This window comes from Apteryx mantelli, chromosome 7 (genome assembly GCF_036417845.1).
Source record: "Apteryx mantelli isolate bAptMan1 chromosome 7, bAptMan1.hap1, whole genome shotgun sequence".
NCBI classification, from domain to species: domain Eukaryota; kingdom Metazoa; phylum Chordata; class Aves; order Apterygiformes; family Apterygidae; genus Apteryx; species Apteryx mantelli.
Genome location: NC_089984.1, coordinates 31,744,649 through 31,762,884, shown reverse-complemented (window position 1 = coordinate 31,762,884; position 18,236 = coordinate 31,744,649). Strand labels below are relative to the sequence as shown.

Here is an 18,236-nt window from a genome sequence, read left to right as displayed (position 1 = left end):
TGAAAAATATTTTCCCCAAAACAACTCTGTGATTTATTTTCACAGTAGAAATTCTCCAAAATCTCAATGGACTAAGTATGCACATAAAAAAAAAAAGACTATCCCTGACCCATGGGTCTTATAATGTCAGCTCTGCACATGAGAAAAAAGAAGCAGTTCGGGTAATTGTCAAGAAGTCAAACCTTACAGACAGTCGCAGGCTATCTCTGTGCCTGAGTTTAACAAGTCATACTATTTCAGCTGCAAGTAGCCAAAGACACCTATAGATAAAGGTATGTTACAGTTATCGAGAAAGCACTTGCTCCACTATTACACAGCTCTATCATTGAACACAACTGACACTGACCTTAACGGCAAAGCTGCAGCTAATGTTTCCTAGGCCTTCATGAAATTAGCTCCTTTTTGGTACATTGAATAAATTCACACTTAATACAATATTCGTAGGTTTTCCCACAAATAAATGATCCGCTTTGCAAGCTGTATGAATTTTAAGTATTAACCATGAAAGAAGGAGCTGATTCTGGCTCCTGGCTACCTCAGAGCAATCTTATTAACTTGAATGAAATCTTATATATGTAACAGAGGGCAGGATTTTCTCTTAATGTATCAATTTATGCAGAATTACCAATCTTAGACAGGGATGTGCTAGGCATCCTTAAATTACTATTGATCAATCAAATAGAAAGTCAATCAATAAGTTCTGGGTGATACCTACTATTTTATTCATACAAATTCTTCCTATTCTCTCTTAGTAGCTATTTCTTCCTTCCTTCTTCATTACTTTTTACATTTTTCATCACGTGCTATATTATTTGTCTCCTTTGCCTGGTAGCCAGTCCCAGTCTTTTCAACCTCCCCTCACGGGAAAGTTTCTTCCCAGCATAGGATCATTATCATTTCCTTTCTTCGTACTGTAATTCTGCAACATCCTTTCAGAAGCGCTGCACAACAGCACTCCACATGATAAGGAATCATTGATTTATAACTATAACATTTTCCATATTCTTCTTTCCCCTATGTGTTACGCACCATAATATCACATCTGCTTTGAGTGCACAGAGTTATACAGGTTAATGCTTCCCAGGAATCTGACACTACAGGCCTGCTTATCAACTTGATTAGAAGGGGTATTTATTTACCAGTGAATAACTGCATACAGATAAACTAAAACATTGAGATCTGTAGCTGGGATTCATCTCACCTAATTTTAGCTGTCAAAAAAAGTTAGGAGTCTTTTGTAAGCTATACTTAGGTTCCTTCTAATGTTAATGAGAAAGGCACATTCAGAGAGACATCCATCTCATCTTACAAGAGGTGTCTAGGGTAAGATGAATTGCCCCTGAAGGTTTTGATCTCTCCACTCGCTTTAGGAGAACACAGACTACTGGTTTAGACTAAAAGCCTAATGTTTTCATGATAAGAGTTAAATGAAATGTGTTCCTCTCTCTGCTCCTCTACATTGCTTCTGATTTGTTTCAGCACAGACAGATCTGAACTCATGCACCCGTCCTTTATGCAGCTATTAAACCTCACCAGGTTCTTAACATTTAATTCGATATTTATTTATTCATCTTTGCCCAATATTTGAAATTCAAAAGAGCTGGCTCCCATATTTCTGCCTGCGATTATCCAGACAGAATTATATGCATGAGACATTGCACACACTGTGAATCTGATGCATTCCATAATAGGCAGCTACATCACATGGGTTGTGAGACTAATACATCCAGGACATATCAGAACTCCTACATATGTACCAAGCAAACACTCTGCATAGCCTATCGACAGTATGCTGGACACGGTGGATTTAACACAGCTTCAGCTGAGAAAGGTTTGTGATGTGAATCTGAAGTGTCTGCGTGTTACCTCAGCACTACATGGAATCAATCCATGCAGCTTCTTGAGCCAGTTAGTACAGACTGCCGGATGGCCAGAAAACCTGCAATTATGATGCAAAAAAGAGGAAAAAGTGATAGACAACCTGTGAAAGTGCAAGTCTCCTGCCAAAATCAGCAGAACTCCTCAGGGTGTGCGTTTAACATTTTTAAAAAGTGCGTGTGTATGATCTTCACTTCAAACAACCATTAAGCAGAAATAAAACAGCGCTAAGGATATTCAAGTATTACCATATATATTTACATATAAATACATACACACACATATATCTATATTATATACAGATAGATAGATAGATATAGATAAATATACACACTTTATTTTTTTAGCTTGAAGTAATTAGCAGCTATTAGATTGAGCCTGAAGCATCATTTCTACCCCATGCTAATTTGAGCAGAGGAATGTTCACACCAGGCAGATGTCCTCACTGCAAGCCCAACTTTCTAAATGGAGCGGCCTTGTTTTAACACAGGTGAGAGCTGCGGAATGAGAAATCTCTGTGAGGCCTTGTGCTACCCATAAAGAACTAGGATGCTCTATAATGCCCTCAGCCACAGACATAAACCACCAGATTAAAACTGAGTCTCTCAAATAATCCTTGGAGAGCAGCACATTTACCGTTTGGAAAACCATTGCCTCCAGTCACATCATGACTTACTAAGTCGCAAAAGCTACATTCTCAATATACTCTAGCAGCAGGTCTCCCCACGATGCCAAAGGAAGTGGCAGCAGGCTGAGTTTCACAGGGGAATGAGGGGAGCTGTGGCTCCCATAGTGATCAGCCTTCTCCAGAGCAGCTGACTTGCCTGCTCGCACAATGAGCCGACTGCCAATGCTATGTAAGTGCATGCAGTTTCCCCATTGCTGTCCTCCCAGATCATATGGATCCAGCTTTCCGTCAAATTCTAGCAGAGTTATCAGCCTTCCCACTTAAACTCCCATTTTTATGAGCAGCACTTTGAAGACAGAAAAATAGAAGCTTAGCTCAACCCAGCCTTGCCCAAAAAAAGTGAAGCATATGTCTTTTCTGTACCGCTTGGATGCAAGCCCTGTCTTATCTTGTTCCCCCTCTTCAGCATTGGCCACAACCGGCTAATGTCATCATTTTCTATAATCTCTGTGATTTAGGAGCTTTCTACAGCCTGGAATCACTGCAGCCTGAATCCTGGTCTTCATCTGAACTGCACATTTTTAGGAAGTACTCTTTCATATCATATTATTCATTCTCACACCTCCACAGGTATGAAATGGGGAGAGGAGACCTTGTTCCATCCAGCCTGTGTTTTCTCAGAAAAGCTCTAAAACGAGCAGCTTCTCCTTGAATTTCTGTCACTTTCTCATCTACAGAACCATCATCAACTAGCTGACAAATTTACAACTATCTTCCACTTTGAAGTTGCCCTGCAACATCTTTTTCCAATCTCCTGCTATTTTGCCTCCCACTGCAAATACTTCTCCAATCCTTCAAGCCTTACTTGACTGTCAAATCAGCACAAACCTTTCCATTTGTTAAAATGATCCCTCACATCTTTATTTTGTTCTTCACGGTTCTCTCCAATTCATCACTAGCTTCTTTGTATTTTCCAAGTAGCTGCAACAATAGCAAGTTGGACCCTTATGACCATTGATGAATGAACTTTCAAAATATATCAGATGATTGATCATGGGAAGAACGAGGCACAGAAAGATCAACTGCTTTGTCTCAGACTCCATAGCCAACCTACAGCAGGCAGGTATAGATTCCCAGGTCCCATGGCTTCTGTTCCCATAGCCAACCTACAGCAAGCAGGTATAGATTCCCAGGTCCCATGGCTTCTGTTTCCATGCGTAGAAGAATAAGAATATGCATCCTCTTGCACAGAAACAGATACCTTGTTCAGCCAGAATTCATGTCACATTCATATCAGGTTAACATACCTGGATGAAGATATATTCATCCTGAACAACAAGCGAGCTGATGTCAATGGAGCGCGAAAAAGGCCCGCTCCTTTTGGTCTCTGAGCACTCCTGGATCCGACAGGTTAAATAGTGGGTGTCTGTAACAGGAGAATAGGTACACATGAGAAATGCCCACACAGGAGCCTGTTGTCTAAAAATGTCATCAGCAGCTCGAAAGACAGTCTCTGAAGGGAAGTTTTAACCTCATCTTCAACTGGCTAGATGCTATAGCACAATCCACCTCCAGCCTTTAAAGCTGTAACTGTTCACTGGATTGACTCAGGAATTCATCACACTTTCACAGCCACCATTCCCTTCCCCATTGTGCAGATATCTCTCAGGCTAGTTAAGTTCAAATAATAAAAGAAGGGTACAAATCATAAATGCATCAGAAAGCTGATGAGATGATATGGAACAGATAAAGATTTTAAAAGCCATCCAGGTAGAATTTATCCACTCCATTACCCTACTGGGTCTCTCCCCATCCTCCCCCTGAAACACCCTAGCCTTGATGACTGTTTCAAATTGTGGTAGTAACACACAAGGAGAAAAAAAAGCCAATACCAGCACTATTAAGTTCAACTTATTTTGCTGAGAAACTTAAAATTGCCTCCCAAAATTAAGTGACAGCCATTATAGGCAACATAGGCTAGGTATGAAAATGTATTGGACATGATACTTCAGCATGATTAGCTGAAGAGTCCCAACAGTAGCTATGTGCATTGGAAGAAGCATAAATAACTTCTGTTTGGAGAGAGGATGGGAAGACCATCACACTGATGGGATGCCTTGGCAGTCCCTGGCATTGCTTGAGAGAAGGAACAGAACTGGAAGAAGAATGCGAAGAAGACATAAGGCAATCAAATGCTACCATAAAGGGGCCTGTATTGGAAAGCAGACATGTAGGCAGACACTCAGATTGGTAAGAGACATGCTCACCTCCAGGATGTTATCGGGAGTTACAGGGAATTAAGTGTTAATTCACTCGGGCTAAGAAAGGATGCCATGAAACAGAACAATCATGGCACTGTATCTCTGGATGTATGTAATCTAAATATGCCATCTCTGCCTTTGAATTGCCCTTCTGAAAACTGCAAATTAGGGAGAAAATGAAAATACAACTGAGATGATGGCTGCAGTGATAAAAGGATCATATCTTTTACACTTTGGTACTTTTACAGGCTTCTTAGCTTCAAACACTTGTTGACTTTTCTATAAAGTGTGAGGACAGGCCATTAAGAAAGAAAACAGAGTTTATAAGGGCCGAGGTGAACCTGATTCAGTGATTTTTAGTTCATGTGACTGCACCCATTAATAAGGATCTTGCTGAACTGAACCCAAAAGGATAAAAGGGAAGGTCAAAAGGGGAGTAACTAGTCTAGCAAAGCTTCTTACAGGATTCTCCCATCCCATAAAACCTGCTACTGTCCTCAGTCTGTGTCTTTCCAGAGACAGGAAAATGTGTTTCAGTGGAAAGCACTGGGGGACATGACTGATGATACCCTCTGAAACTCAGCTAATTGCCTCCTCAGGTTCAAAGTCAAGATTCACAAAATTTGGCAGTTACTGCTTCCATAGCTTAGTCTCACCAACAGACTCTAAAAATTCAAAAAGAACACAAAACAGGCCAGGGGCATTGATACCAAGAATCACAACAACGGTATTGGCAAAAAAAAAAAAAAAAAAAAAAAAGTCCCAAACTACAACTGAACTTTCATCTAGTAAAGGTTCATGCCCAGAAGCATGACTGAGTCCATGTTTAAAGGCTGCAGACTTGGCTCTGGCTTGAGGCATGGGGAATTGCTGCAGGGGACGGAGGCACCTATCTGCTGACCTGACCTCATGTCTAGAGAGGTTTATTGCCTGCCAGGGGCTTGCGTACAAGATGTCATAGAAAGACTGCCAAGGCTTGTCCACGCTTTGGACTATTACCCACTGCTGCTCTTCCATGTGGGCACTAATGACACCAAGGGCAAACTGGAGACCATCAAACAGGATTTCAGAGCTCTGGGGATGGTGGTCAAGGGTCTGGGAGCCCAGGTCATCTTCTCCTCAATCCTGCCAGTGAGGGGGATGGATGAGAGGAGGAGGAGACGGACTTTCCAAGTTAACGACTGGCTGCGCCACAGGGTTTTGGTTTCTACGACCATGGGTCCCTGTTTGAAGACTGACAACTGATGTCCACCTCACTAAGCGGGGCACATGTGTCTTTGCCAACAGGTTGGCCAACCTGGTAAGGAGGGCTTTAAACTAGGAAAGATGGGGGAAGGGCAGAGTTATAGTGACAGGGTAGCTGGCAAAAGAAAGCTCAAGTCAGGACGCCTCCAGCAGGTGAATGCAGCCAGGGAAGTGCACATGGGATGTGGCTATGGAGGATCTTCTTGTACCCCTCCTGGGAACCTGCATGCTCGATCACCTCTCTGAAATGCCTGTACACCAATGCACGCAGCATGGGGAACAAACAGGAAGAACTAGAGATATGTGTGCAGTTGCAGGGCCATGATCTCATTGCCATTACAGAGACATGGTGGGATAGCTCACATGACTGGAGTGCTGTCATGGATGGCTATGTACTTTTTAGGAAAGACAGGCCAGGAAAGCGAGGTGGTGGAGTTGCTCTTTATGTGAGAGAGCAACTGGAATGTATCGAGCTGTGCCTAGGGGTGGATGAAGAGTGAGTCGAGAGCTTATGGGTAAGGATCAAAGGGCAGGCTAGCATGGGTGACACTGTGGTGGGTGTTTACTACAGGCCACCTCATCAGGAAGAGGAAGTCGATGAGGCCTTCTACAGACAGCTGGAAGTAGCCTCACGATCCCAGGCCCTGGTTCTCATGGGGGACTTTAACCACCCTGATATCTGCTGGAAAGACAACACAGCTAGGCACAAACAGTCCTGGAGGTTCCTGCAGAGCATTGGTGACAACTTCTTGACCCAGGTGGTGGAGGAGCCAACAAGGAGAGGTGTGCTGCTGGACCTCATACTAACAAACAAAGAAGGACTGGTGGAAGATGTGAAGGCTGGGGGCAGCCTTGGCTGCAGTGACCATGAGATGGTGGAGTTCAGGATCCTGCGAGGAGGAGGCAGGCCACTAAGTAGGATCGCAACCCTGGACTTCAGCAGAGCAAACTTTGGCCTCTTCAGGGACCTACTTGGAAGAATCCCATGGGTTACAGCCCTAGAAGGAAGGGGCGTTCAAGAGAGCTGGTTAATATTCAAACATCACTTCCTCCAGGCTCAAGAGCAGTGCATCCCTATGAGTAGGAAGTCAAGCAAAGGAGGCAGGAGACCTGCATGGATGAGCAAGGAGCTCCTGGCAAAACTCAGCCAGAAGAAGGAAGTATACAGAAAGTGGAAAGGGGGACAGGCCACTTGCGAGGAATATAGGAACGCTGTCAGAGTATGCAGGGATGTGATGAGGAAGGCTAAGGCCCGGTTGGAATTAAATCTGGCAAGGGATGTCAAGGACAACAAGAAGGGCTTCTTCAAATACATCAGTAGCAAAAGGAAGACTAGGGAAAATGTAGGCCCTTTGCTGAATGGGGTGGGTGCCCTGGTGACAAAGGATGCAGAGGAGGCAGAGTTACTGAATGCCGCCTTTGCTTCAGTCTTTACTGCTCAGGCCAGTCCTCAGGAACTCCAGACCCTGGAGGCAAGAGAGAAAGTCTGGAGAAAGGAAGACTCTCCCTTGGTCGACAAGGACCGGGTTAGAGATCATTTAAGCAAACTTGACACCTGCAAATCCATGGGCCTCGATGGGATGCACCCACGAGTGCTGAGGGAGCTGGCGGACGTTATTGCTAAGCCACTCTCCATCATCTTTGAAAGGTCATGGAGGACAGGAGAGGTGCCTGAAGACTGGAAGAAAGCCAATGTCACCCCACTCTTCAAAAAGGGCAAGAAGGAGGACCCAGGGAACTACAGGCCAGTCAGCCTCACCTCCATCCCTGGAAAGGCGATGGAACAGCTCATCCTGGAGGCCATCTCCAAGCATGTGGAGGACAAGAAGGTGATCAGGAGTAGTCAGCACGGCTTCACCAAGGGGAAATCATGCTTAACCAATCTGATAGCCTTCTCGGATGGAATGACTGGCTGGGTAGATGAGGGGAGAGCAGTGGATGGTGTCTACCTTGACTTCAGCAAGGCTTTCGACACTGTCTCCCATAACATCCTCATAGACAAGCTCAGGAAGCGTGGGTTAGATGAGTGGACAGTGAGGTGGATTGAGAACTGGCTGAATGGCAGAGCTCAGAGGGTTGTAACCAGTGGCACAGAGTCTAGTTGGAGGCCTGTAGCTAGTGGTGTCCCCCAGGGGTCAGTACTGGGTCCAGTCTTGTTCAACTTCTTCATCAATGATCTGGATGAAGGGACAGAGTGCACCCTCAGCAAGTTTGCTGATGATACAAAACTGGGAGGAGCCCCAGAGGGCTGTGCTGCCATTCAGAGAGACCTCGACAGGCTGGAGAGCTGGGCGGAGAGGAATCTCATGAAGTTCAACAAAGGCAAGTGCAGGGTCCTGCACCTAGGGAGGAATAACCCCATGCACCAGTACAGGTTGGGGGTTGACCTGCTGGAGAGCAGCTCTGCAGAGAAGGACCTGGAAGTGCTGGTGGACAAGTTAATCATGAGGCAGCAATGTGCCCTCGTGGCCAAGAAGGTCAATGGTATCCTGGGGTGCATCAGGAAGAGTGTTGCCAGCAGGTCAAGGGAGGTGATCCTCCCCCTCTACTCAGCCCTGGTGAGGCCACATCTGGAGTACTGCGTCCAGTTCTGGGCTCCCCAGTACAAGAGGGATGTGGCACTACTGGAGCAAGTCCAGCGAAGGGCTACAAAGATGATTAGGGGACTGGAGCATCTCTCTTATGAGGAAAGGCTGAGAGAGCTGGGCCTGTTTAGCCTGGAGAAGAGAAGGCTGAGAGGAGATCTTATCAACGTGTACAAGTATCTGAAGGGAGGGTGTCGAGAGGATGGGACCAGACTCTTTTCAGTGGTGCCGAGCGACAGGACACGAGGCAACGGGCACAAACTGAAACACAGACAGTTCCATCTGAACATGAGGAAAAACTTTTTCACTGTGAGGGTGACAGAGCACTGGCACAGGCTGCCCAAAGAGGTTGTGGAGTCTCCTTCTCTGGAGATATTCAAAAGCTGCCTGGACACGATCCTGTGCAACGTGCTCTAGGTGACCCTGCTTGAGCAGGGGGGTTGGACTAGATGATCTCCAGAGGTCCCTTCCAACCTCAACCATTCTGTGATTCTTCGATTCTGTGAATTCCAGGTTAATAATGGCTACAGGGCTGTTTTGGAGCACTTGCACACATCTGGGGCTGCAGTGAAAATGTAGTCCCACTGACAATGCTAAAGCAGCAGAAACTATCGTCAGTGCCAGCTCAGAGTATCTGGATGTAATTAAAGTATATGGTGTACAGTGAAACGTATTTGCCCTAGAGACTGTGTCAAATAACTAGAGAATCAGCAGAGTTGTGCTTTCTCCCAGCATAAAATACCAGCGGCAGTAGAGAGGTCAGATTCTCAGCTGGGAGCAGTTAAGGCTCTTCATCAGTTGACACATACAGATCTGGTACAGAGTTGTTATTTATCTTTTGCACCTAGAATCCAAGACATCTTTGCACTGGATAAAAAACAACCACTCAGAAAATAAGGGGGTCTTACATATTGCTATAGTACCCAAAGAGCTCGGCAGCCTTGACTTGGTTCTTTGAGACAGCACTAAAATTAGGTAGAACAAGGAGGAGAGGTCAGGAGCCATATTTTTAGAAGCTCATTCCCTCCGGTATGTTCTTCCACACAGCTGCCTGGATATTCTTATCCCTCCAAACAGGATAATTTGCTACTGGTGAGTGACAGAACAGGAGAAGGAATAAAAACCTGTCACAAATAAATGAAAATAAACCACAAGTGTTGACATGACAACTAGCTTCTTGCCTACTGGGAAATGTGTCATTTCGAGTGTGTTATACCAGCAATCAAATATACTCAAAGAAAGGCACCTGATTAATATTCACGGGAAGCTGGTGGTGGTGAAGAGGGGTTAGCTCACTATCCACTTTCCATTTAGTTTCTTGTTTATTTATTTTTATATATTTTACAACACAGAGCTTATGAAAGAAAACAAAGCCAACAAAAAATTATCTTCAAACCTGTCTGCCTTTGACACAAAAATGAGTACAATTTCATCTTTATTCCTGCTGCCCCACAGAAAATGAAAAAAAATTTTCTTAAAAATATATTTAAAAAATCATGCTAAAAATGACAGGGTATAACAAATAGTAACCTTGGAGCAAGAGAAAATGATGCCACACACTGTAACAAAGTAGGAAGTGGATATTTCACAAGGCAAAAGGATCAGACTAGAGAAAGATCCAAAACAACAGCTCAGATCAGAACATTTCCAAACTGGGGAAATCCAAAGGCAAAAATGTCAAGGCCAGAAACTGAAAGGAAGACAAAGACTTGAAGTCCAAAACAATAATCCCAGAAGACGAGACTCAGCTATCTTCCAAAATCAATCAGCATCTCCCTTCTGACATTAAAGGTCCTAGACATCTTAGGTTCTTCTGTAGAGAAAATGATGAACTGTCCCCACATTATCAGCCCCGCATCTACTTCACTCTTGGGTGTGACGAGAAGCAAGAAACAAGGCCACGTCTCTGCCCACGCTTCTTGAAAGGTATGGTCCCTTCAAGAGCTATGGTCCCAATCACAGAGCACACCTACCCCTGTATGGGGGTAGATTAATACAGATAGGATTGGGCCCCTCAACAAAAATGTCAATTAAAAGAGAGGGAAGAATCCTGCCTTCAAAGCCATTATCCCCTCCTTCTCTGAGGGGTTCACTTTTCAGCCATGTTTTGCACAGCCACATGGAAAGGGGGTGGCTGCCCAGACAGGCAGGCAGCACATGCCCAAGCTACACCACTAAACCTTTAAAGGCCTGTTTACCACTCACTGAGCGATGCATGTCATAAGAAAGGTTGGCTTTGAGCTGCGGATTGTTTTCAGTTTATATGTTATCCCAGGTAATATCAGATTTAGAGTCTTGTTTTTTATGCTTTTTTTTCTTAATTTTCCACCGTAAAATCTTTGAGAAAAGCTCCCTGTTTCCTAGATAGCATCAAGAACTGCTTTTGCGATAGCTCATAACCCACCATCCAGCTACCTTCTCAGCCCATTTGTGAATGAGGCAATGCGGACATCTAGCATCTTCAAGGGTTTGCTACAGCTCGAATCCCAACATCCATACCTCTGCACTAATCCTTCACTCCAATTTATCTCACTCTAGGATTAAGAGACTGGTTTCTTCTGAGGCATGTCCACTTCTCATTTGAGGAGCTCAAAACGCCTCCCCATTGCTAATTAGCATGGTCTCCCACACTGAGAATTTGGAGTGTATTTATACCCTTTTTTAGAGATGATAAAACTGAAGCTATTTCCTGTAATTTGCAGGTTTAAGCTGGTGAAAGGAGCCAAGCTACGATGTCCCTTCTTTGCCCACCAGATGTGACTGGGAAGCTTTTGGGGGAAGCAAGAATGCAAGGGGCTCTCTCCAGTGGGCAATGCCCAAAGATGTGGGACTCTGAAGAAAGATGCTGAAACAGTCGAACCTGTCACTATGCTGAAGGCTGGAAAGGTCAGTCCTCCATGGCATGTTACTGCAACTTATAGGAGATATGGGAGAGCAAGGACTCCTAGAAGTGCTTGCTCCTCCCTGGCAGTGTTAACAAGCCAGTGAAAGCAGGCATGGCTGGCCAGCATGGCTAACAGGGAGAAGCACAGCTGATGGAAACAAATTGCACTGGCAGATTGGCTCAGCTTAAATCAGGCCTCGGTGCCCAGTGAGACTTAAAATCATAAACTGCCAAAGAAAGTTGCCATGGGAGAGGGAAAACAACCAGCTGGCCTAGCCATTTTTCCCCCCAGAGGAAAAGAGGGTCTAGGAACTTAGATTGGAGGGTAAATTATTCCCTAGGAGTTAGTTAACCATAATCCTGTTTTAGCTTTTTTTTTTTGTCTTTTCCCTTTAATTAAAATACTGTTTATTGCATCATATTTGTGAGTGGAGAGAACACTATCTCACTGAACACCAGAAAGTTTAATATATCTTTTCCGGGTATGCAAGTGAGAACTTGTGCCAGTGTATTTGTAATAATCTCCTTACATTCAGCTCTGCCCTTGCTGTTTTCATTATACCCAGGCAGAAAGTACAGTGCCCAAGGCTGCTACACTTTTTTATAATTTAAAAGTGCAAGCCTGCATTATTATCCAGCTACAATAGCTCTGCCAATATGTCAAAAAAATGTGAAAACTTCATCTGCTATAAAAGACAGCAAAGGCTTGAGATCAGCGAGACACTGGAATTTGCAGTGTCTTGTAAATATTTGGGGAGACTAGACACTGGGGCAGATTTATCTCAGAGACCTCACCGTTTCTAAAGACCAGACAGACAACAACTGAAAGAGACATAAGGCAAGATGTCTTGCAGAAGGACATATAGTGGAGGGGTGAACAAAACTTCCACCTCCCATCTCCCTTAGCTTCTTGAGAGCCCTGACTCATTTATGGATGAATGAGACTCTAGCAGGTCCCATCACTTGTTCCCAGCTACAGAACATATTTTAAGCTCCAATGTCTGAATCATCATTAGATCAGTTATTGACTCCAATAGGATATTACTGTCAAAAAAGAAAAAAAAATTACTCTTATTCTTTGCATGTGTGCCATGAAGGGAAACAGAGAAAGAGAAATGCCCCCCTAGAAGAGTCGTACCATCTTAAAGTGGTCAGGGACATGAAAGACAAGGATTCTAGTCCCTGAAATGAGTTGAGCAATGGAGATGCTCAAATCTGTATCCCATTAAGCATCAGCTAAATGACTAAGCTACCAGCTTGACCTCAGAGGCATTAAAAAACCCTCCCCTTTCTTCTGTCCAATGCTGATGAAAACCTTTATCAGAAGCTTTCAGATCAGGAGGAGATAACTGCAGGTATAAGTTTCCCATTTTCCAACAGATACAAGTGCCTCAGCTGTTTCACTAAGAGCACAAAGGACCATTTTGGCTACAGAGTCAACAAGGAGAAAGAAGTTCAGCCTGCCTTTCCTGAGTACACATTTCACACCAGGTGAGCCTACAGCTTTGAGTGTTTTTTAACAACATAAACTAATATCGTTTTAAGCCCTAAAAATTCTAATTGGAGCAATATGGTCCTTTTGTGCTAGGCTTGGGTGGGAGAAGAGGCATTTTGCTGCAGAGGCACACACTAGCGGGCCAAGCACAGTCCACTGGGTCTTGCCTGCGCCTGCAGTCTGCTGAGACTACAGCTTGCAATGGGCCTGTTTTGCTGATGCTGCTGTTTAAGTCTGGCTTGCAGGGGACCCCTCAATACCATCGACAGCCAATTTCAAAATGCTGAATTTATACATTAAATCAAGAACAAACATCAACCCCTCGAGCAAACAAGACCTGCAGGAAGAGAGCTGTCTGTGAACTGGGGAGACATCTTTCAAATGAAGCATCTACATCCTTGACACATCCAGTATTCATATAGCTGGGTGAGCAAGTTTAAACTTAGTTTGAAAGCAGACTCCATCAGCAGTTTGTTTGCTTACTTGCTTGTTTACTTGCTTTTGGCCACACCTCCCAACATCTGTACCAACAGCACATGCAGCAGCAAAGGCACTGAAGAAGCCTCCCTACCTTGCGCACCCACCTGCTCATCTGTTTTGCTCCTTCCCCATATTCAACAAACAGCTGTCACCCCCAAGCTTTTATTGCCTGGTTATTTACATTTATATTTACATATATTGGGCTACATTGGTTATTTGTTCAGCTGCCATCACTAAATAGCAGTGGGAAGTCAATCAGTGATTTCAGAAGATCCACAGCCTTAGAGAGGTTACCCTGATAGACAGGAGCTTGTTCACACAGCATCTGGCCCTTGCAGCACTTAACTAAAACAGAGCAGAAACTGCAACCAACAAAACTGAGGCCTTTTTCCACCAGAAATCCTCTACAACCCCTGTCACCACCCCACAGTGATCCTATGCTGCTTTCCTACGCTACCCCTTGTAGTGTAAGAGGGACATACGTCCCATTGTGGTGTATCACTGAGCTGGAGTTAAGCAGCTGCCAGGCTCCACCCAGAAGCACATGCACTACCGTGCTGGGATTCCTGTGAAATATAAAACATTTTGGAGAAAGTGGTGGAAAAAAATCAACTTATTTATTTCTAACACATCATGTCTTCTTCTTTGGAGGTTCATTGCTTAGGAATCCATTCTACTTCAAATGTGGCTAGATGCAATTTAATGAGGGGTTAAGAGATTTTTTTTTTCTATTTCTTACTTTAAATATGGGTACCTTTTATAGGCCTGCAATATCTAGGTGCAGAGCACCTATTCATACATCCTAAGTAAACCTGGAAAATCCCTTCAGCATGTGTTAAAGGGTGGCCGGGGCATAGGGACATTCCGGCCAAAGGAGAAGTCTGACAGTCAGCGATTTGTCATAGTCTGCTAGATTCCCAGGTACAACCTAGCTGTTTTGAACCCCTCTGCAAACATATGGAAGCTGTCTAGCACAGCGCTGGTAATCCAGCTCTCTATGATTCATTTAGAATAAGTGATACTGAAGCAGCTAAATAGGGAACAGCATAGATGGCTCCTTAACCCAATAGATTGTGCTTCTGCCCAGGCTCTCCACAGATACAAGCCCTCCGAATTCCCCCCAAGGTCTAAGGATAAGAGTGTGCCTCACATCAAACCCCATGACCCACATCTTTCCTGTCAATTAAAATGTAAATAGGGAGACAAAATGAGCCAAGTGAATCTCATTCCCCACTCCATCCTTCACTCAAGGCCCACTTTATCGGTGCTGGCTGCAGGCACTCACGTCCATCAGCTGTCCGGGCTTCCATGTGCACAAGGTCAGGTTCTTTATCCAAACCCGTCACCGACCTGGGGAAAAGAAAGACAGAGAAGGCAGCCAGTGAAATAAAATGCTGCAATCAGATGAAGATGGAAAGAGAGTGAGGGAAGTAAATCAGTTCAACAGTTCACCTTGTGACACCTGGGATGCAGGTCCCTACCTCCTACCCACCTTGCTGTCTCCTCTATGTTTCTGCATTCAGCTCACTCTTAGGGGCCTTTCCAGGCAATGGTGAGTGAACCTGCCTGTCCTTTTTCTACAAGATCCAGTAAAACCAGAGATCTATTTTAATGCTGCAGGAAAGAAGAGGCCACAGCAGCCAGATGCTTACAGACTAGTTCAGCAATTTTAAAATGGTTTTAATGTGGCTGAATAGTGAGGTAAGAGACTGAATTTCTTGATCTGTCCCTGGTTTGTTGGGCAATCTTGCTATTGTGTACCTCAGTTTCCCCATCTTCAAAAGAGGGAGGATGATGCTCATTTTCACAGTGAAGTGCTGACAAAAAATGCGAGGAAGTATTCATTGTTCACCCCATGCCTGTGATGATCATGGAACAGGGCATGATGAGTCTCCCTAATCCCACTGGTGGAAACCCAAGCACTTCAAGTCACGTGTACTGTTATTTTCTGAAAATGTTTTGCAGGGCACATTACAAAGCTAGTCCTCCTCCTGGCAGAGGGAAAGTCAAGCCCAGAACAGAATTGTTATTATTAGTGTACTGGCTGATAAGTATCACTGGGAGATGAACATTTAGTCCTAGCAATGTCTGGCAGGGGAAAAAAAATCCATAGATGTCCATGTGATTTATGGAGCTGCTTCTCCTGAGTTAACCAAGGGGTTAGATTAAAAAGGGACAACGACAAAAATCAGTTTCTAATTTGGTGGAAGCTGAATTTGATACAGTAGATTGTAAATAATAGATTCCCTCCGAGCCAGCCAACATTCACAATTCCCTAATGTTTCGAAACACTTTTATCACAATCCTTTGCTGCTTTAATCCTTGGGGCATCAACAGCTAAAACATTTCAAAAAAAAAAAAGAAAAAGAAAAAAGAACAAACAAAATACAGATGCTCTGATACAGTTTTGTGGAGCTCACAAAAAACCACAGTGATTGAAGCAACAACAAACACACGTATGTGCTGGAGTTCAGCTGAGACCAGCCAGTGCTGCAAGTGCCAAAACAACTACATTATGACCCAGTGCGGAGGTAACTGAAATTGGCACCGCTTGTTAACGGGAGCACCACATCAATAGCAAGTCCATTCACAACACATTGTGAATTGTGGCAAAAAAAACCCAAAAACAAAGCTGCACAGGCAAAGCTTTCATCATTCCACTCTCAGGGAGAAACAGTCTGTTCCTTAATTGCTACCATCAGTTTCAGGGTGATCCCATAAGGAAGAAAGCGCTGTTCAGTATCAGCAAGGATCCCAGGACCAGCCCAAATCCCTGTGACCATGTCATTAACCAGGCTCTAATGTTCTGAAGACCTGGAGAGAGTTAAGGTGACAGAAGGACAAGTAAGAACTTCCTCAAAATGCCAGTGAAAACCATTGTGGGGTAAAGCAACATTATTTCCCAATATCCCCCAGATAGGGCACACATCTTTCCAATCCTCAGCAAAATTTTTCTGCCCTTTTCTCATAACGAGCCATAAATAGTATGATCTTAACTCTTCAGCTATCATGACCCTAGCCTATGACACGTCAACAGGGACACAGAGGTATGTCCTTACCAAAGTATCAATTCATCACAACTTCATCAATGGAACAGGTAATTTCAGCACTCTTAAGTAAAGGGCAGAGGCCCGTTAGGGATCTGCCCCACAGACCCTTCCCAGCAGGCTTTCTCCTTAAATCCAGCCTTCACCCCGGATGCTGTGCTCTCCAGACCTCTTCTGGAAGCCAGACACCATCCTTTTAAATAGAGCCAAAGGGACAAACCTGCTGGTAATGACACACTTGGCCCAGAAAAGAAGAAACATCAGTATTAGGCCTGCTACAATGTTACTCATTTTAAAGGCATCGAAATTAGTAGAAGCTAAGCATTTCTGAATAAAAATCAACATACTTATTACCACTGTGTGTTTGCATGCGCATGCTCTATAGACCCAACTGCACTTGCCTATTACGTAAGTACCAGGGGATGATGAGAGTCTCCAGAAACATGTCAGTCTAGCTTGAATTTCCTTCCCGGTGCCATCTACTTGTTTACTTAATTAGTTTTGACAAGCCTGGTGATTCTTTTCAGAAAAACAACAACAAAAGGACCAGCACACAGCATCCCCCTAGTACTCCTCTGCTCGCTGAATGCCATACTTCAAGGGCAAAAGCTCACAAAGCAATCTCCAAAAGCAAGACAAGTTCTTATTTTGCAGTCAGATAACAAGCCTATAAAGTAATGCACTGGTCATCCTTCCTTCTCCCAAACCAAGTCCTTCTCTTGCATCAAAGACTCCAGTTGCAAAACAAATCCCCAATCAATGCTGTTTCTTTATGCCTCCCCTCACATATGTTCCCACTGGCAAGGCATGCAGCTCTGCTTTACAATGCTTCTGACTTCTGAATACAGGTATTTTCAGGAAAAGGTCCTGATCATTTGTCTGGAGAAGTTTTGAGCAAACGACACAAGAAGTGTCAGGCAACGGAAAGAGCAAGATAAGAGTGCAGGTCCTGGAGCACACCCACAAACACACACACACAGCGTAAAGCTGTTACCTTATCCCATGTAGTAATCTCTCTGGTCTTGACAGCTTACTACAACAACCTCTCAGGTCTGGCAATAAAAGGAATATAGAAGAAACCTTCAGAGCCTTATATTTTCTCTCCTTATCCACACCTTTTCTCTCTGAAGGATGTTTGGAGGATACATAGCTCGAAACTGTTCAAGCTAGTAAAGTATGATGAGGAGAGATGTCAGCACCCCCTGGCTCACCCCTTCCATGGTGTGTTTGGTACAGCCAAGTGCAGCCCACAAAGTGGGCTGGGTGGGAAGGGGTTTCATTGCTCTCTGGCTGACAAACGCCTCCATTTCAGAGGCTTGTGAAGCAAAAGAATATTTAACAACACTCAGAAACCTGAGCTCAGCTTGAAAACAGTTTTCCTGCCACACGGTCACACCTCAGGCTCTAGGCACAGCTCAGCTCTCTATTTTATACATGCACAAACTCCAGGAGAGACAGCAAAAACCAAGCCAAGGTCCACAAAATGCACCCATGTGTGTTGTCCTGGATAGCCCTGGGGGGAAAGGGGCACTTAAATTGTGACAATCCATCCTAAATCAACATCCTCCGTCACCCACATTCATTTATCACCACTTGGATGAGAAAATGCTGAGAGAAAAGAGGATGCAGCCAAAAGTGACAGGAAAGGTCAGTTTTTCCTGCTGACATGTTCCCTGACTGCTGCAACAGCAGTTTTTGAAACGGGGAGCCTGCAGCTAGGACTGCAGCTGGCA

General features: G+C 44.3%; 1 protein-coding gene across 1 annotated transcript in view; it reads right to left on the bottom strand.

The window, feature by feature from the left end:
• The window catches only part of SORCS3 (sortilin related VPS10 domain containing receptor 3), a 315,056-nt gene that overhangs the window by 81,675 nt on the left and 215,145 nt on the right, over positions 1–18,236 (bottom strand). The window contains exons 6-7 of the mRNA XM_067300219.1: positions 14,742–14,806; positions 3,814–3,932 (exon numbers count right to left, since the gene is read on the bottom strand). Of these exons, the coding sequence (XP_067156320.1) occupies positions 3,814–3,932; positions 14,742–14,806 (184 nt within the window). The remainder of the gene's footprint in view (positions 1–3,813; positions 3,933–14,741; positions 14,807–18,236) is intronic.